Source organism: Paralichthys olivaceus, chromosome 13, assembly GCF_024713975.1.
Source record: "Paralichthys olivaceus isolate ysfri-2021 chromosome 13, ASM2471397v2, whole genome shotgun sequence".
Lineage (NCBI taxonomy): Eukaryota > Metazoa > Chordata > Actinopteri > Pleuronectiformes > Paralichthyidae > Paralichthys > Paralichthys olivaceus.
The window spans coordinates 7,790,741-7,811,388 of NC_091105.1; the positions used below are offsets into that span (position 1 = coordinate 7,790,741).

At 43.8% G+C, this 20,648-nt stretch overlaps 1 protein-coding gene across 2 annotated transcripts in view; it reads right to left on the reverse strand.

Annotated features, from left to right (window-relative positions):
• The window catches only part of erfl3 (Ets2 repressor factor like 3), a 45,485-nt gene extending 30,001 nt beyond the window's left edge, over positions 1 to 15,484 (reverse strand). For both annotated transcript variants that reach the window (XM_020092965.2, XM_020092964.2), the window contains exon 1: positions 14,743 to 15,484. In XM_020092965.2, coding sequence (XP_019948524.2) covers positions 14,743 to 14,764 — 22 coding nt within the window. In that variant the 5' untranslated portion in view covers positions 14,765 to 15,484. The remainder of the gene's footprint in view (positions 1 to 14,742) is intronic.
• Positions 15,485 to 20,648: the final 5,164 nt, after the last annotated feature.

The following is a 20,648-nucleotide window of genomic DNA, read 5'->3' on the forward strand; positions in this document are numbered from 1 at the left end:
TAAAAGGAGAAAAAGTTCTGGAGACGAAATAAAAGGAACGACATAAAACAAACAGGGTAACGAAACAGTCACTGTCAAAACCAGAGCAAATGTGTTAATCATTACTGAAATACACTCATTCAGATTGACTGTTGTCCTCTACAGTTACTTAGTGGTGGTGAACCACAAGATGAATAAACTGCCATCACAAGTGAAGAGACATGAAACAAACTAAACATTATAATTTAGGTCAATCTGAGAAGAAAAGACAAATGTAGAGTGGATGCTCTCTTTAACAATGAAAAGAATCTATTGGCAGAAGTTTAATATAAAATAATCCTTCTGGTGTTTCCACTAGTGTGTTTCATCTAAAATGTAGGAATTGTAGTTTTCTTTACCCTAGAATGGGCCCTTTATATTTAAATACTTTATATTACAGGGAGCCTCTGGTCTTCTCTAGGGAGGCTGCCATGTTTTTTTTACAGTAGCCCCGACTGGACAATCTGAACACTTTTTGAGTTTTTATGACAACTGAAGGCTTCCACAGGTTCCCTTTAATTGTTGGTAGGGGAGGGTGAGGGGAGGGGTATTCAGCTGCAGCATGCAACTTCACCACTAGATGTCCCTAAATTCTACTCACTGAACCTTTAAATTGTAATCTGGAAACCAAGAAAGAGGGATGACTACAACAAATACTGGCTAATTCAGTATCAGTATCATGTTTTCACGTTGAACACAAGATTGTAAAAATTGAATCAGATTTGCAGAGGAAGGACTGAAGTGTCTCTGACAATGACTGTGTTGACCACTGTGAGGTGGCTTGTTCCTCTTTCACCTTGTCTGAACAGAGACACGCTCTAACATGGAAAATGTGATTGAAATGCCCTGACAAATGCACAAATGCGCACGCACGCACGCACACACACACACCTGGCAATCATGACTGTGCATCCCAGTGGTCTGTGAGGGGGACACAGAGGGCAGAGCACAGCGTGTTTGTGTGTCTGTTTATCTTGTCGTAAACAGGACAAAAGACACATGCCGTGTCACCGCCTGTCACCGCTTTCTCTTCTCCCCTGACTGCTCTCATCCTTCGCTCAGTTTTTCCTGGTTTCCCATCATTCCCCCCTGCTCCCGCGCCCTTGCCCTTGTCTTGCGCCCCTTTGACTCCTCGTTGCCTCTTTCTCCTCACTAAACCCCCCACCCCTCCTGGTCAGCTTGTTAAACATGTCTCCTAAAGCTGATTAAGTAGTGTTGATCAGCCTTATGTAACACTCACCTCGCACAGACGTCGCTGCCAGCCAGCCGGCTTACTGTGTCTTTCTTTGTGCCCCTGTTTATGTGTGATTGTGTGTGTGTGTGTGAGAGAGAGAGAGATTCGGGGAAATCAGAGAGGGAGATTTTGCTTCAATGAGCACTGCACTGCACGGCATATTTGCTGTTGGAACACACACAAACTTTTGAATACGATAATATACCATGTCCTTTTGAGTTGGAGCTATACAGTTCATCTTCTTTATGACCTGAGCACATTTGGTCACAATGGTGGAATGTGCTTTGTCATGTAGCGTCAGGGTCTCCCAAGGTGTATTTGTGTATGTGTCTGTGTGTGTGTTCCTAATGATGGCTGTGTAGATAATCAGTACTTATCCCCCAGTTAGCATGAGGCTGCCAAGTGAGACCACGCAACTACAACACTGCAACAGGGGGTGGGACACACACTGCTGCAGACACCAGCACCCACAGATACACACACACACATGAAATGACAGACTAAAGGCATAAATTATGAAAACCATTTATAAAAGCATACAAACACATGGAGTTTGACACTGTGCCAGTAAACAAAGCCCTGCTCCAGATCTCATTAATGGACGGAGTGACTGAGTTAACGAGGCAGTGCACACGGGCAGGTTAGAAAGGTCAGCACGCCCAGCTCCCATTCTCCACTCTCCTGGTTTGCTCTTGCGCTGTGCTTTGTGGGAAAGATTAGAATCCTCAGCTGGAGCAAATAAAGCTGGGCGTTATGCAAGAGCCCGGGAGAGGGAGGAAGACAGAAGAGAGAAAGGCTGATGATGATGTAACTTGAGAGAAGAGCAAAAATACAGAAATGAAGAGTAAGAGAGAAAAGGATGCAGAGGCAGAGCTACAGAGGTTTTTGATGGAAGGTCTTGATGCAGCTTGCCTTACGAGACGGCCAGGCTCCAGCATGAACCTGTACTACATGGTACCAGCCACCCATCTAAACAAAAGCAGTCAATCAGCTCTACTGAGCAATGAGCTCAACAGTAAACACTGCACTACCCTACACTGCAACAGACTCATGTCCTTGGCCCAACAACAAAACCAGACAACATAATCTAAGGTTAATAGCAGTGTTATACTTGGTTCCATTCTGGCCTCCCTGAGTGGGAGTAGGAGAGCGTTCTTGAGTCATCCAACAACGTGGCTCTGACTGGTCTGTCAGACCCAAAGAGGAAGGCAAGGGTAACAATCTCGCGTAATCTTTATTCTGTGTTCTCAATGAAGTGCTGCATATGTGAGGAAGTAGATGCAGTATCCTCAGTGTGATTTGTAAGGGCCAACTGAGTTTATGCTTTGTCAGAACCAGTAAATAAGATGTGCTGTCTCAAAAGCAGAGAGAAACACCAGCTGTCACAGAGAAGCAGTATCATTTAAAAATTGTGATTATATTGACAGTCAAGTTTGTCTTTAAAGTGCCTTTAGATAGTGTGTGTTGTGAATTGGATCTTTAAAACTGAAACCAGAATCAAAAGTTCAAACTAATGAACGTTCAGTAAACCAGACATAGCAGTGTTGGTGATGTGGGGCGAGCCCAAAGATGTGAAAGTGAAAGTGTGTTTTGAAAAGTTATTTTTCATTTCCTCCACATTTTGTCGGAGGTGAGCTCATCAACCAACTAACCGAGAAGAAACAATGTACGTGTTCATTTGCATAAAGAGCATCCGATGACATGTGGAGATGCAGGAGTGAGCTGACCAACTTAGAGCTCTCCACCACTTGGGATTGGATAACTAAAGATGCATGTGGGCCTGAGTTTAGGGCCAGGAATGAAAAATACAGGATGATGAATATATATATCTTAAACTACTCTCAGAAATCTCCTACTACTGCCTTCATAAAATCCGATATAAATCTTTACAACCTTCTACTGCACAAGTTTCAGTGCTACACAGAACTGCCCTCCTCTGACCCAACTTACTTATTGGACTGGCTACAATTTTAGGTACGCTACTGAATAATATTTATTTTATCTTTTCATCATATCTAATACTATATTATGTTGAGAAGGCATATGCACTGTAGAAACAGGTGTCAGAAGAAACAGATGAGGACAAGAGGAAGGAAGTGAAAAAAGAGAAATGAATGAGCAAAGGGGAAGGAAGTAAGTTCACAGAGATAAAACACTGACTGGCAGAGAAAGAGAGAGAGCAATGAACCTTCTCTTCTCCGTCCGTACACTGCTCGACCGGCGTTATGTAAGAGCCGAGTGTAAACACACCAATTACCTCTGCTTGGTGGAACTCATAACATGAGGCGCTACCTCACTGTTTGTGCTTGTGTGTTTTGGAGAGTGGTCTCAGACTATTGCACCACATTGTACATGTGTGCGTGAACATACAATAGCGATACCTCTCGGCTATGTGTCACACACAAAGGCACGTATTAACAAGATGGCATTCACACAATCTATTGTCCAGATCGCTGTTTCAAAAGTGCTCGGATCATCCATCCAAGGTGTAAGGTAGCAAGGGGGTTCCCTATGAAATGATAGCTCCACTGGCTTTTAGTTTCACCTCCACAATAACAGTTTGATGACACATACACTCGAGACAAGTCATCAGGATCAAGGCATTCATATGCTGTTTCATCAGATTTGGAAAATATTTCATTTTGATTTAAAATAAGATATCATCATTTGCATGTGTGTGTGTAGCAATAAATATCTAATTTTGAATCACAAACCTTGCAATATATATTAAATCCATATCCAAATATTGTGTCAGTATAAATACAAATAGGGAGATAGGCATTTTGCCCCAGCCCTTGAAGATGTACCTTTGAACAGAACCTGGGTAATACCTGAGCCAGACAAACACAATAAACTTAATAACAAAACGCCCACTTACACACAGGGAGTACACTATAGCTGGGGGCTATGCTGTTTATGAGATTGGGCAAGACCCTGGTGTACATGTTAATGTGTGTGTGGGCAAAAGCAATTCACTAAAACTATGATGAAAGATGCAGCATTTATGACTTGTTTCTACGGTAACATGTATACATGTCGAGCACGGATGAACATGCTGGCAGCTGAAATCCAGGCACGCCATGATGAAGAGAATATGCTGATAAAATCTGTTTGAAAATTCATCACTTGTCAGTTTCTTGCTCAGTATTTATGTCTCTTTCAATAGTGTTTGAAACAGACCCGGAATGAACTGTATCTATTAAACTGCAGAACCCTCATCTTAAATTAGAGACCAGAGTTTTGAGCCATCTCACCCTTCTCTTATTCATCTCTTGATACCCAGGCACCTTCCCACCACCTTGTCCATTTTCTCTTCCTCCATCATGCTCTCTGGTTCTCCCCATTTAGCTCGTCGTCTCCCCCCCCCTCGTTCCCTCATGCTTCTGTAAATCCCTCTGCTGCTTTTGATCTATTATTCCCTACTTTCCTTTTCTGTCTCACCCTGTGACTGGTCAGGGGCTCCAGCTCACTGTTCACTTCATCAAAAGCTTTAATCCCCAAAAACAACAATCACTGTGTGTGTGTATGTACAGTAGGCCTATATGTGTGTGTGCGCCCACCCGCATGCAACTGCTTGCACGTTACGTAATTTCACTGGGCCACATCTGATGCTAAAAATGGACATGGATAAAACTATTGTGACCGTGGGCAGGGCTACTGTACAGAGGCAGTGGCGCGCACACTCATGACACATGTACACACGGACAGCAAGGGCTGGGCAAGCTGCTTAACCTTGATGTCATGGACCAGAGATGCAAGTTTAAGCTTTTTCTTGAACTGATCACCAGCCATGTTAGTGATTAAGTTTCAAAATGGCACATTGTCTACAGTGAAAACTTTAAACAAGTGTTTTTAATCTGATTTTATTATGAATTTGACACCAAAAACTGCAAGTAAATGATCATATCATTTAATAGATTAAATATTATCATATTGAGTAACTGAAATAATCAGAGGACTGCTAAGGAATCCAAACTAAATTTAAACACAGGACCTTCATTTTATTTCCTGGGATTTTGTGAAAGAAAGCATTTAGACAAGATTAAATATGCAGGACACTTAAAAACAAACCAAACTCAGTTTGCATCAAGTGAGGTTCTGGAGTTTTTTGTGGCTGGTTTTAATTTTAGAGTATGAGTGTGTCTGTGTGGTCGGGGGAGAGTCATAAGAAAAGTCTGTTCACTCTGCAAGCCGTGCAACTCACACACTGATGACGCTGTTGTAAGGGAGAGTGTTTCAAAGGAGCATTCGTAGAAGTGGAAGCAGCTGCAGTGAACTGTGTGAAAACGGAGGTGCAGACTACAGGTGTTTGCCCAAAACACTGTCTGTGCTGTCTTTAACTACGTATGAGCAACATCAATAATTGAGTCAGTCTTCAGCAAATGACCAAATGGCTCAAAAACACTCGAGGATGTGTTCAGGTCAAGGCACTAAAAGAGCGGAGAGTGGTAAAGCATGTGAGACTGGCGGGCACACTTATGGACAAATATGTGATAAGATGAGTCTGTTTCCAACTCTCTCAGTTGTTTTCTCTCTCTCTTCTTGTGTGCGTGTGTGCGTGTGTGTGCGTGTAGCAGGACGATACGCTATATGATGTGCAGCACTGATGGCCGCCTTCGTCATTAAACTTTAATCACTCTGCTTTCCTATAAATACCTTTCCAATGATCCAATGCATTATTCAGTTTCTCTCAGGCCAGCACACACACTAATACACAAGCAGGAGAAACAAACACTCGCGCACACACATACACCTGGAGAGCCGAGAAAAAGCCAGTGTCCTGGAGGAAGGAAGTCTTAAGAACATTTAAGAGGACGATGGCCAGTGGGCAAAAATAGTCAGACTTTTGTCCCGCTGCGAGTGAAATCCACCACAATTTATTCTGCCCATGACCACACATCTTAGACGAAGCCCATGGGCTGTGTGTGTCTGTATGGACATACAGTATGTATACACTACAAATGCACTGCATCAGTACTACATGAGAACTTACACTTGATCTCAGCGTGTGGTCTAGTCTGACTTTAAGCTCATATTTACACCACCCTCTGACGATTGCTGATACATTTTGATAGTAACTGACAGCTTTCTATAATATTTGAGCTGGTTAACAGATATCCATGTTGCATTTGGCCATAAAGTCAAGTTGGCTGATAAATCAGGGTGTCCGGTGAAATGGCGACATAGTAGGGTGACATGGAGCAGAGGGCATGAAGGGAGCGAGGAGGAAAGAGGAGGAGGAGGCTAATGGAAGAGGAGCTGCCACTGGGGTATTAGTCCATGGATTGGTGACACAGAAATGTTAGTGAGAGGGAGGAGAGGATGGTGGGATGGGTGGGTCAATCGATGCTTAAAAAGGTTTCACCCCCCTACAGGGAAATGTCCGTGTGTGTGTGTGTGTATGTGCGCGCTCATAAACACACAACAGTCGATTGTAAATGCAAACACTATCTCCCTCCTACACACGCGCACACACACACTTCATGGGATGGCTTCATCTGTCTCAGAAATAAGAAGTCTAGCTAGAGAGCAGCATTCAGCAACTGGCCTGTGACTCCAACAAGAGGATTAACAATCACTCAGTGTAATTTAGGCTGAAACAATGGGTTTGTGTTTCTAAATCTCAAGTATAAAACACAGTGCTTGTATATGGGTTTGTCCACATGGAGGACATTAGCTCAAGCAGCTGATAAAAGGCAAAGGATGTCATCTTTCCTCTTATTTCCTTCCCTCACACACGACCACAGTTTGTTACTGCTGGCTCTACTGGACAGTGTCCTTTTGCTAATTATGTAGCAGCTGTATGTACACACCATAGACTGAACATAAAGATGGAAAGCTCTCAAAAAGCGAAGCCAAAGCGTCTCGATCGCCACCTGGTGGCTGGCTACAGTATAGTTCAAAAATCCTACATCCCCCATGTTAATAGATGAGATGGATAGATGGACAAAATGTTTCTCAAAGATGGTTTCTGTCTTTTTAGGTAGTTTTTTTTCTGGTTTGGTTTTTAATTAGTTATTTGATGTGATGCTATAAAAACGAGGTGAAACGTCATGATTGACAGCTTAGATTGCCTTGTGATTGGTTGAGCATGTTTATCAGCAGGTCCTTATAACCACGGCTCCATCCCCCAATCACTACTGCCCTGGCTCTGGTTCCAAATTTGAAAGATGGCGGCGTTTGTATCCGGCATATTTGTAAAATACATTACTGGAAAGTTAATAAACAACAAGCTCATCCTTTTTTCCTGTTGATATACCTCTACACATAAAGAATAACGGCTGATATATCAATAGACTCCCTATCAGTGTTGCATTGGCCCCAAAAGTGCAATACCAGCAAATAGTCCAGCTGTTACGTTGCACTAAATGCCTGTGCTCAGATGCAAATTAAAAAGTTTACCACACCAGTTTCCATCTTTTTTATTAACAACAGTTTGGGACAGTTTGTTCCCACGAAGACACACTTTTTACAACTGCCGTGGCATTCCCAACTAAGCCCTGCCTTTCAAATGCACATAACTTTCTCATTTGAACACGATCTGCGGTGAGTTGGCTCAAAGTTCAAAATGTGCCCTGACATACAAAAGAGAACAGGTCTGAACATGCAGGGAGAGAAAGAGAGAGAGAGAGAGTGAAACGAGGTTAAGACTGCGAGGGAACAAGCAAAGTGAAAGGCTGACAGGCAGAGGAAGAGGAAGGACTGGTTGAAAAGAAAACTGCAAACGTGATCTTGCATTCCTCACATGGGGTGGAGGGTGGAAGAGAGAGAAAGTGAGGAAAAGAAGAGGGAGGAATGGGGGAAGGGAGAGAGGGGTGGGGGGATGTGACAAGGGAAGAAGTTTAACTTGGCGCCAGACAGCATTTCAATACCCGACAGCACACAGACGCACACACACACACAGAGAGAAAATATCGACACAATGCAAGTGGCACAGAAGTCCTTTTGGTGACTTCCCATCGTCCGAAATTAGATTAGATATTTGCCCTCCACCCGAGCTCCCTGGGTCCAGCACAGAGGCAGATTCCCAGATAAAAATAGCCAGAGGAACTATTCAAACACTGCTGCTTTTCTGCAGGGAGTGTCTGCTGACTGCCCTGGACTTAAGGGGTTAGAGAGGGGTTAGGAGCTCCACTCACCACCTCCCTCAATCAAAGAGCCTGGGACAGCGGGGCAGCCCAATCCCTATCACACTTAAAACACACAACGAAGAAGTTCAAATCAGTATGTATATAAATTGTAATTTAAAAATTAAAAAAAAAAGTTTAAAACTTTTGATCTGCTGTTGAAGTTTCCAGGCAAAATACACTAAAATAGCAAACGTTCAAGTAGAACTAAAAAGCATCTTTAAAATAAAAAACAGACCAACTGCCATTATTTCACTAATAATGGATTGTAATGCAACCCATGTGCAGACTAACACACACACGGACCTCCTGATTGTGAGTTTAAATAAAGACACTCGCCTTATATACAGTAGTTAGTGGTTAATTCATATTAATTTACAGGACAAAGAAGATCTTGTTGTTTGAATCCTTTCTGCTATGTATGTATATTAGCGGACAAACTGTGTCCGGATTCCTTACAATATACTTTAGATACCCTCAGCATGCTCAGTATTATTGGGGTTAATCTAAGAAGATTAGGAGTATACATTACAACACCACTCAGGCCGAGCCTTAGCATGGGTAAAAAAAAGCCATGGGTGCAGTGGCATCAGTAGAGGATTAGGAGAAACTGCCACGTGCGTGCGTGTGTGTGTGCACAGGAAGCAAGGACAGGTGTTAGTGATGTGGTTAGAGTTGGTGCACAGGCCCACTTTCAGGGATAGAGGTGAATAAAACGTTGGCTTCATGACTGACTGCCTGAGTGAGTGGGTGCTGTCATGGTCTTGATAGCTTACACCCCCGATTATACACCGACCAGCAGAGAGGTGACACTCCAGACTCTAACCTACAGGACAGGTCATTGTGTTGTGAGGTTCCAAAATAAAACCTCTCATCTGGAGGGATCAGAGGCATAGAGTTACCTGATCGTCACGTGTGTGTGTGTGCGCGTGTGCATGTCATCAGACTCAGATCAGTTTCAATGGCGCCGTAGTCACCGAGAAGCTTTTATGCCTCCACCCACAAGCACTGACGAACACACTTTGTTCACAAGCTATACCTTCACACAGCTGCTCTTCTACAAAACCTTATCTCATATATTCTTTTACAATAAAATGCCATTCTGCACCTCACTCTGAGTCACCTCTACAACAATGTAGCTCTGTAAAATCCCCATATTACATTACAATACACATGCATGCACAAACAAACAGCTGCTGAACAGCGCAGGTCAATCCAAGCACACCAACACACCCCAGCGCATTCTCGACATGAATTTTGATACCCCCCTGAAAAAAGAGCCTTGGTGTTAAGTTTGTGTGCATTTTGAGGTTGCCAGCTTTAATTAACAATATTAAAATAATAAAAACATGTTTTAATTGCATTCTTACAATGTATTTTGTACTTAGGATGCATTAAAATGTATGAGTGCATGCATGCATTTGCAAGTCACTGGGTGAGTGTGTTCAGGAAAGGCATGCAGAGATAGTGACTGTTGTGTTTTCCCCTCATGTGTAATGCAACACAGCCGGCAACTATTAACCTTCTAAGCAGGAATGTGGGAGGTCCAAGAATTCCAATAAAAAGCAGCAGTGAGAGTGTGAGTGAGCGTGGTGTGTACTCACAAATATGTTCCTCAAAGTGTTACAATTATCCATCAACAGCCCGTTCCATCCAGGCACGCAGAACCACTCTATTACCATCACTGACCAATAACCAATAGAGTAAATGTGGGGTAGCATGCGGTGACATACAACCAATGGAATTGCAGTAAAACTAGGTTCAACTCACACCGCAGACATACACACGGCCTGAGGACACATTTACATAGGCAACTGTTTTCTCTGCATTTAAATGTGAACTTTAAATGGAGCTCTTTAGTGCTGAACCCAAGAGTCATGCAGCTGATCACATAGGTCAGAGAGACCAATAATCTATAGGACTCTACTGTCAGATGTGAGGTTAATGTGTGGGTCTCTGTGGGCGTGAGTGGGCCATAGGCAGCGAGGGACAGCGGTCAGAAGCGCCCGGGCCTTCAAGGGTAACGCTGCCTTGTTGGCTGGGGTCTCCCTGGTCAAGGGCGGCACAGGACTAATGGTGGGGAGGTCTATTAGTGTCGACTGGCTGAGCACATTGTTCCCTTTGGTCACATTCCTGGCTAAATACAGACATTTCCACAACTGAGGGCCCCCTCTACCAGAAGTCATTTGTCAACTTGGCTTCACAGACGACCATATCGAAACTTTTTTGAAGAGCTGTGGTGACAAGGAAACCTGGGTCATGTTGCCTGTATATTTTGAACGCTCAGTCTGTCTCATAATAAGCATGAAATGTACTGTATTGTGATATAAATACTTTGCATTCATAACAACATGCAAATTATCCCACTGTTTCATTAGTAATGGTGTTGTGGCTAAAAAGATTTAGCAGCACCTAACAGAATTTGCTTTTTCAAAAAGAAAAGATTAGCAGTTTTGTTATGGAACATCACCTGTTTCGAGCTTTACGCGTGTTGGCTGAACCTGATCGCAGCAGGGCACTGTCCCATAAAGCAGGCTATAAAACTGTATTGGGATAATGGGAGGCAGCGGTTTTGCTGTGGTCAGCACTGCAAGGGAGTTTTCACAGATAAGGCTAATCGCTGCACTTATCATCACAGTGGTTGTGTGTTGAGATTGAAAAGCATATGCTCGCAATCGCACACATACACCCGCACAGGGAAAAGGTGAAATGTTTCCTTCCAGTCTCTGTGCTCGCAAGCTACCCTTTTGTCTCTTGCCCTGCCACATCATAAGGCAGGACTTTGTGTGTGTCTGTGTGTACATGTGTGTGCGTCTGTGGAGAATAAGTGGTAAAACAGCCCTAAAGCATGTCAATCACTCTGGGGGAGCAGCAAGCAGCACAAAGAGGGAAAAACAACCATCATTAAACTTCGTTGTTGAGTGACTGATGAAAAATAGACTGGGATGCCCAAATTACCTCGCTTTTTCTCAAACACTCTCTCACACTTACACACTCACACACACACTGCAGTCTCTTCACTTGTCAAAAGCACCACCAAACTATGAGCTACTCCGCACCATTATGAGTACAATGAGAGGTCCCTGGCCCCACAAGTCCACACACAATCAGCTCCAGGGCCTGCCCCACTCCCACCATTGTCCCATACTCCACACACACACACGCACAATGGCCACTCCTGAGCCAGGGGTCCCACTATGCAATTCCATCACACAAAGACACACACCAGTCCTTATCCAGTCAGAGTGAGAAACAAGGATGACAGAGATGGTGGAAGAAAAATTGTGACCCTTGGGGAGGGATGGAAGAAAACTGGTGAAACAGAAAAAGGCAGAGTACAGCATATGTGTGTCGGTGTGGCAGGGGAGTAGATAGCATATTAGGGAGGGAAAGGCATACAGTGATACAGTTAATTATTTGTGTATGTCTTTATTACCAGAGCATAATCAATCATTAGCACGACCTTTGAGGGTCACACAAAGGTGGATATAAATGTGTAAGGACAGACGAGAAACTACACATCAGTTCCCTGTTTGATGACTAACACAACCTGTAGAATTCTTTGCTGCAATATAATCTTCCAGACTCATCAAACACTAAAAACACCAGGTAAACAGCTGCGATTTGATATGAACGCATATTAAATTGGATCCTTTCCAACGCTACAACGCCAACAGAGAACCACCAATGACAATAGAAGCTGCTACAGCCACATCATTTCCTGCCATATCACATCAGTTCTCCATCTCAGCAGAAATCTTATCATCTATTCAGGCTAATGAAGTGACTGTGGAAAACAGGAGCGCAAAGGAAGAGTCCAGTGATTGAGAGAAACGAGGTAAACTCGGAGAGGCAGCAGCTTACCGTACGGGACATAATCCTACATCACCAAACATCCTGGTGAGGGATGATTACATTTTTTATCCTACACACATCCGACACAAATGTGTTCACTCTAAACAACGGGATCTATAGGTTAAGGGTTAAAACTTGAGTTCTGATTGGAAACACAGCAACAGCAGGAGATCAGACAGATCAGGAGAGCGCCACAGATTACCCAGTTCAATAATTCACCTATTTAAATGTGCTGTTATAAGATCATGCCTCTGAGACATTCTGTGTTTACCAACTACAGCTAAAATGATTAATCAATTAATGAATATACTGAGTATAACTCAAATTTGATTTTGGTGACTTTCGAATAACTTGAATAAACATTTTTTCTACTTTTTCTAAACCAAATGATTAATCGATTAATCAAGAAAGAAATCAACAATTGGTTGTTGAAACCATAAGTATTATAAACCAATAAAATTAAGAGTTTGAGACTGTTAGATTAAGTCAGTGGTGTCAAGACTTTACTAAAAACACATATTCAACTTAAATGGCAACAGAGTGTATGCCTTAACCAAGGCCCATTAGTCCACACAAATTCAATTAAACTGAACCTGAGAAATCCCCAAATTTTCAAAAACACAGTATCACCCAGTCACTTAAATAAAAACAGGATCTGCACCAAAATGAAATGGCTTCTTTCCTGATTTAAACCGCATCCTTCCACCTAGTTTCATGAAAACATGTTCATTGGTTTTGGTGTAATCTTTCTTGCAAACAAAGAAACATATAAACCAACAAACTAACTAACTAACGGGTTAAACATAACCTCATCGGCTGAGGTAATTATGCAAGAAAAATGTAGATGCAGCCCCACAATTAAATGGTGAGTAAGAGATTCAAGTCAGATTCATGGTAAAGTAGGACACGTTTATGTTCTTCACCTTTACTGAACAGAGAACAAACTCAATCAACCTGCTACGCAAACACAAACCCACACCTACTGCATACATCAAACTCATAACCTAAGCACAATCAATTTTTGCAACCTTTCCCTGCAGAGCTGAAGCTTTCTGCTGCAGCACCAACACAGAGTTCAGAGTAATAAAAGGGCTACTTGTGGTGGGATGTGGTGTGATGTCATAGTAGCCTCCTCGGGGCTGCTGCAGAGAGTGGGTGTGTGTGCAGGAATGTGGAGGGCTGAGGGGCTGAAGACTGGGTGCAGCAGGAGTCAGGAGGGGACAGGGTGGGGGAAGGGAGGGGAACATCCCGAGTGGAAAAGTTTGTCCCACACAGTTTGTCCGTCACTCACACACTCTCACACACACCGCCCTGTGCCAAATGCTCACCAGTAGCTACTTAGAAAGTCATCACATTGTTCCCGCAGGAACCACAACTTATTAAATATGTTTTACACAGAGGGCCACAGACAATAAATGACTGTAGTAAACTCTCCAATGTTATCCACCAGGTCTCTTGTGCCATAAGTTAGTTTTAGGGCTGCAGCTAACAATGACTTTAATAATTAATCTTCCACTTTTTGTTTGAGTAATCATTTAGTCTAAGACATATTCAGATGTCCTGCTTTTTTGACAGAAATTCAAAACACCTACAAAGATTCAAAATATTCAAATTGCAATTGTTTTAAGAGGTCGAATATTGGAATTGTTTCACATTTTTTTACTTGGAAAATGAAAACAAGCACAATAGGATAATCACTAACAGTTCCAGCTCTTGTCTGTTGAGTTGTGTCAACTGGAGCAAAACAAACAGATGTAATTTTAGCGACTAAAAGAAAACGATACAGTTGATTACTGATGTTTAGAAGTAATAAAATGCAATGCTGGCACAAATGGTAGCACTTCCCCTTCCTCATTTCTTCTGAAAAATGGCTTTCGCAGAGAAGAGCAAGAACAAACTTATGCAAGCATTTCAGGAATTAGACAAACACACACACCTCAGCTGACTACTGGAAACCCCCTCCCCTCTCTCTCTCTCTCACTTCAACATGCTGACAGGCCAAGAACCTGACAATCGTATGTGCTCAATTACTGAGGTAACTTCAGATTACTCTCTGTGTATAAAGCTGATCAGATCCAATCATCTCACGTCCACCACAAACAGGAGAGAACTTATCAGCACGTCCACATCCCCCCCTCTCTCTCTTTCACACACACACTCACACAGTCAGCACACACACACACACACAGTACTTCTAGGATTCTCAGTCACTCGTCTGAAAGGTGTTGGATGGTGAAATGAGGTTGTCAGGGTGACACGGAGGATGTCGCTGTAACAACTGTACAGTAGTTCAACCACTTCCTCTTGTACAGCACTGAAGCTTCAGCAGATTTAAACAATGGACCGATCCACGAGAACATCCAACACTTCTGTCTAAACTACAGGTGGCTGCTGGTCGCTGTGTGCTGTTACTAATCAACAATCACTGTGGTTGTGTGGTGCTGTTAGCTCAAGTACACAAAGACAACGGTGGGGAGCGTTTCCCAGAAGGATTCACTCAGAACTTACCGGAGTCTCCGGGTGTTTTCATTCTCTCCGCTTCGGCTAACTTAGCAGGACGGTGGCTAAAGTTCACCAAACCCGGCTGGGTGCCTCACTAAGTCGCTCGTGGGAATAAAAAAAGTCAAGTCTCTCGGCCTCTTCTTCCGCCGCTAGTTCCCGGTGAAGGAAAACTAGGTGAAACTTTTCTGACCGCACTGCCTCAGCGGCTGTGTCCGCGAACCACGGCGCTCTCTCGGTCCGTCTCTCTCCCTCTTTTCCTCCGGGCTCCAGCCGCGCTGAAGGGCCCGCTCGAGCGCTTTCCACAGCGGGCACAGACCTCGCGGTGCGGTCCTGTGTCGCCTCTCGTCCGGTCACCACCAGCACCGCAGCAGCGTAGAAACCTGCTCTCAAGTTGCGGCGGAAAGACGAAGCTCCCGTCCCGACTTCAGGAAAAACCTTCTTCTTCTTCTTCTCTCTCTCTCTCACTCTCTCTCTCTCTCTCTCTCTCTCTCTCTCTCTTCCTCCAACAAGTTCTAAGTGTCCGGTTCACTCCGTCTCCACCGCCGCATCCTGGCCGCTGGTTGACATCTCTCCGCCGCGAAGCTTCGGTACTTGTTTGACAGAAATTAGCGTCGGAGTGAGGAGCCTCTCTTTCTTTACGGACTTTTTTTTTCTTCCAGTCCTCCACACTCTCTCTCTCTCTCTCTCTCCCCCTCTCTCCTCAGGGTGTCGTGTTTCGCTGGCTCTCTCTCTCTCTCTCTCTCTCTCTGGCCCGCCCACACTGACAGGGAGGGAGAGAAAGAGCGAGGAGGAGGAGGGGGGGGGGGCTAACGTGGCGGGTCACGCCCCCTCACCACGAGCCTGGGGCCCGCGCTGGCGTCAACGCAGCACGCGGCGTTGCCCCGGAGACCGCCACCGCGCGCTGCCGTGCTGACGTCACATCCGAGTCCCTTACGAGTGGAGAGAGGCGCGAGAGTTTTTTTTGTTGTTGCGTCAATCAGTAGTTATGGCGCTGATCGGGAGAGTCTTTCATATCTGGATGATTACACTTATTAAACTGGCGAACTGAACATGACGGTGTCAGTAACAGGAAATTCAAAGTCACTATTAGACATCAGTGTGAAAATCACATTATTCTGGAGGGATGGAGGACAGAGTTTGTTCTGTATAAATCATCAGTAGAGTTGAGCACATTATAACACAGAACAAGGTCCTAATCCTCATGAGTATGGATACTGCAATAGCCAATATGAACAGAAGAAATGATCCCTTTGCTAAAAGGGAAAGAATTTCATTTGACTAAAAATGTATTCTACATTTTGACTTATTATTCATCTACAGACACATTGTGTATGCTGGTACCATATAAATCTATCCTTAGTAGATTTATACATTCCTAAAAAACTCTTATCTTGAAATGTAAGTTTATTCTTGACAATTCCAGCCACTTCTTTAAACTGAAAAAAAAACACAGGACAAAAAATATAAAATGCCTCCTCACTAATCCTGTGGTTTCATCCAAGTGTCAGTGAGCCCGACATTCAAATTCTACCTGAAACGTAGGCCGGAGCCACGATCCCGCACACACCGCAGAGGCTTGTGCCTGTATACTCTTGCCCAAGGTGCATGTGGTGACATCATAGAGAACTATTGCAAGCATAGTTTACACGGGCCTTACAGACACGTGGATGACACCACAGGAGCAGAATGGAGGCTTTTTTTTCTGTTCCATTTGAAAAATGTATCACCATTTACTTCTTTTTCACCCCTGAAACCTCAAACACTTCATCCACCCCTCCATTGGCATAGTGGTAGATAATGAGTGAATTTTCATTTTTGGGTGAACTGTCCCTTTTAAGCATCATGTACTTCACCGGTGTTTTTGATGTTTGTAGCCAGCTGCATTTGAATTTCCTGTAAAATATCTGTTTTTCAGATGATGGCAATGTAGATGAGAACTTAACGTAAAAAAAAAAAGAAGAAAAACCTCTTGTGGTTTATTTGAATATGAACCTGCATCCTGTTCTGCAGCCACTAGGTCATGTTGCACTAACTCCCCTTTCCTCTTTTTTTAAGGCAAAGTCAACCAACTGTATCTGACTTACAATCAAACACACACACATAAGCACGATGACCCACAGCATGTGTTAGCATCTATGGTTAGCATACAGTCTATTTATGCAAGTACCTCAGAGTTCATCCGGTCATGTCACATCGTGTCATGCCCAGACTAGTTTCCTGTCACCTCAAACACTGAACTCCTGCTTCCTCATGTGCCTCTGATATGAAGCTGTCATGTGTTATCAACGTGCATGTGTGTGGGGTGAGGCGTCGTGCATGGGAGGTGAAGTGCATCTCCTCTTTTTTTGCCTTCTTGTCCGCTGGCACCTGCTGCGAGCAACGGAGGCTTTATCTGTGTTTTTGTGCATTTTTGCCCGCGTTGCTACGTCAGCAATATGCCCGGCTGCCCGGCCTTGTCAACAGGATAAGACAGTGGTAGTAAAACAAAGTAAACAAAGTCCCCTGTCAGCAGCAGCGTCCATGTGGTGTGATTTACAAACAGGATTTCTCCTCCCTTCACAGGCCATTCTCCGACGGGCTCAGGAAACCCACTCTGCTCGGCCTGATAAGAAGCTGGACCAAAAGAAGAAGAAGAAAATGGCCCGTTAAATTGGATGCTCTCGGACTCAGGAAACTGCTGTCCTGTCTTCTTCAGGGCAGTAAAACCACCGGAGAGACCTGCGTGTTTGTTTGTTTTTCTCACATAAAGGACGACAATAGGGCTCAATCAGCTGAGAACAAGAGTTCCACTATCCCCCACGTGTTTGTCATTGTCTCTGGTGTGTTTTTGTCTGGTTTTGGCATGAACCTGATATCTGTCATTTCTCCATTTTCCAATGTCTGTGTTTCTGGTTGAGATGGAAGAGCTCTTCAGCGTCCCCCAAAGCTCTTCACACACAAACACACACACAGACAGACCTGACAGAGAGGAAATCAAAGAGAGGACAAGAGGAAAAAGCTCCACTGGGAGAGGAGGAGGAGGAGGAGAGGAAGAAGAACCTGACAGAAAAATAAGAGTGATTTAGGGATTAAGTGCAGGGTGGACCAAATGATTTCTCCTATTTACCTGCATGTGTGTGTGTGTGTGTGTGTGTGTGTGTGCTCTATTGTAAGTCAAGCACAGGAGATGACATTTACAGACAAATCTACAGCACAGTACATTCTGAGCACTGATAAACACAGTGCTTCACTCAACACCCTCCCTCTTGCACCCAATGTCCTCCTCCTCCTCCTCCTCCTCCCTTGTTCTTGCTGTTCATCTACCTCTCAATCTCTCTCTCTCCCCCCATCCAATCTTTGCTTCCCTTCCACTCTGTCCTTTGCAACCCCGTCGTCTTTTACCACCTATCTGCCCGTCCGTCCGCCCTCACTCTCACACCTCTTCTGTTCCTCCTCCTGCTCCGTCCTCTGCCACCTCTCCGTGCCTGCACCTCTTTCCCTCCCTCACACTCTCCAGTTGCATCAAGGTAGAGGGAGTCATGAGCAGAATCAATCATAAAAGAGTAAGACTAGTTTTGTCGCTGATATTTGTTTGACATACAAGCTCATGTCCAATGACAGTACTTTATTTTGACATTTTCAGTTGAATACGTGCAATTTGTCAATATTGTTTAATGGAAAATGAGAGTGAAGAGTCTGTATTCTCATTAAAAATACTTTTGTAAATTTAAGATCTTGTCATTTTGTGTATAGTTATGTATATAAAGCAGACAATACACAATATATCTATCCTCCACGTATTACTAGCGCTGTTGTTTATCTTTTAACAGATGGTGACCTTTACAGAGCGCTTATCTTAAAGCAATGTTAGAATCAAGAGTCTTATTAGTATGCAAGGGTTTGCCCATTAATAGATCTTTTGAGAGTTTAAGTGCCGAGCAAATATCATAACAGAAAGGGAAATATTGCATAGGTGTGGCGAACATGTAAATATCTTTGAGCGCTGTGGCTGACGCTATCAAAATGTATAATAAAACTAAAATACAAGTGGCCTTGTTACTGTCATATTTCTATATTTCTCTTTAATACAAAAATAATACCCCCCTTTTACAACTTTTTTTGTCATTTGTGTGTAAGAACTGTCAGAATTCATTTAAATCTTGACGTCCGAATATCCCAATAGATCTTAATGTAAATTTAAAATTGAGTCACTGTGCACGTGGCAAAATGTAAAATATCGACATTGCAAAGAAGTTGTTTCACAGTGTGTGGAGATGTGGACGCCCAAATCTGCACCAAAACGTTTCCCATTATTATTTATTTAAATCATCACATGCATTTTTTTCCATTGTTTGTGAGGAGAACTTGATGATGTGCTTGACAAAAGGGGCAAAGTATCACAGAGCAGCCTTGTCCTATTGGTTCCACATCATCCGTACGCCCTCTATCTCCCATCCCGCCCTTTTTCAATCCACCCTGCTCTTTATGTGACTCTGTCCGTTCCTAATCAGAGTGACAGACAGACGCTCCGGAGAGAAAGACGGAGAGAAAGGGCGAGCGGAGATTTTTTTTAGTGTTTGTGTGTATGTGAATGCTCGCATGCAGTCGAGTGGGTGCGGGTGTGAGCATCCCCAGATAACTTTCCTATAGATGCAAACCATTATCCAGCCCCCCCCCCCCCCATCTTCCCCTTACTTCATCTTTCATCTGTAAAGTGAAACAACTGTAAAACAACTTAGTGTACATGAGCTCAAGAGGGTCAGCAAACCTGACATGGTGCCACTGCATAGCATGTTGTCGTCAGCACTAATACACACACCGCTCTCTATAACACAGATGGCTCGACTCAGTGTAATTACCATGGACAATGGGTGTGGTAGGCCACAAACCAGTGCCACCACAGGCAGACAAACACACACACACACAGATAGACACACACATCCAATTCATGTACATGCAAAACCTGATTTCAGCAATCAGTGGAAGCCAGGCAAGATTATAATTCCTGGACAGGGCGTAAAACAACCAACAGAGGTGTAATATGTACATAGGGGAAGTGATGATTCATCCCACTGGTGATGCGAACAAATGTACCAACGTGCACATAGGCATGCACGTGCATACAATCAGTCTCTCCCCACATCACCCGTTCCTAGGCTTTCTTTTTTTCCATATCTAAGTGCTACAATTATCTCTGACTTGAGTTCCAGTGAATGATCTTACATAACCAACTTCAGACAGTGTTTTACAAAACGCCTGCAAAGTGAAACCTTTGTTCTTTTTCAATCCTCCGTGGACCTGGACCTGGACTGAAAAGGAAGAGGTTTCAACTTCTGGTGTGACGTGAGAGACGAAGGGAAGATGGGTCTGCAGACAGAAAGGCACTGAGGGTGAGAGCAAACCGGATGAAAGAAAAAAAGCCGGCAGCTGAGGAGGACAACAAGTGCAGCAGGGTGGCGGTTAATGCCTCCCCCATCCCGCACTCACACACACCACATTCACATTCACCCTCCAACCTCACCCCTTAGAAATGGCAAGAGTGAAAAAGGACGGACAGAGAGGGAAAGAGAGCAAAGCTGTGGAGAATAAGGAGTGGGAGAGAGGGAGAGAGAGGGAATAAGAGAGTCAATGGGCTCTTTGTCATCAAAGACCTTGTTTATTTTCGAGCTTGCCGGTCCAACCGTCAAGAGACACAGCCAGATATCCCTCCCTCCATCTCTGTGTCTGTCTGTCTCCCTCCTTACCCCTCATTGGATCATTAGGGGTCTGACTTTAAACACATTTCGAGACAATTTGTAATGTCAGTCAACATTTTCTTCTCTTTTCTCGACACTGCTTTGAGTAAACGTCTATGATGCCCAACCGTCTAGTTGAGACCCGAGACAGTTATCCTCTGTCCACATTCTCCCTCCCTCCCTTCCTCCTTCCCTTCC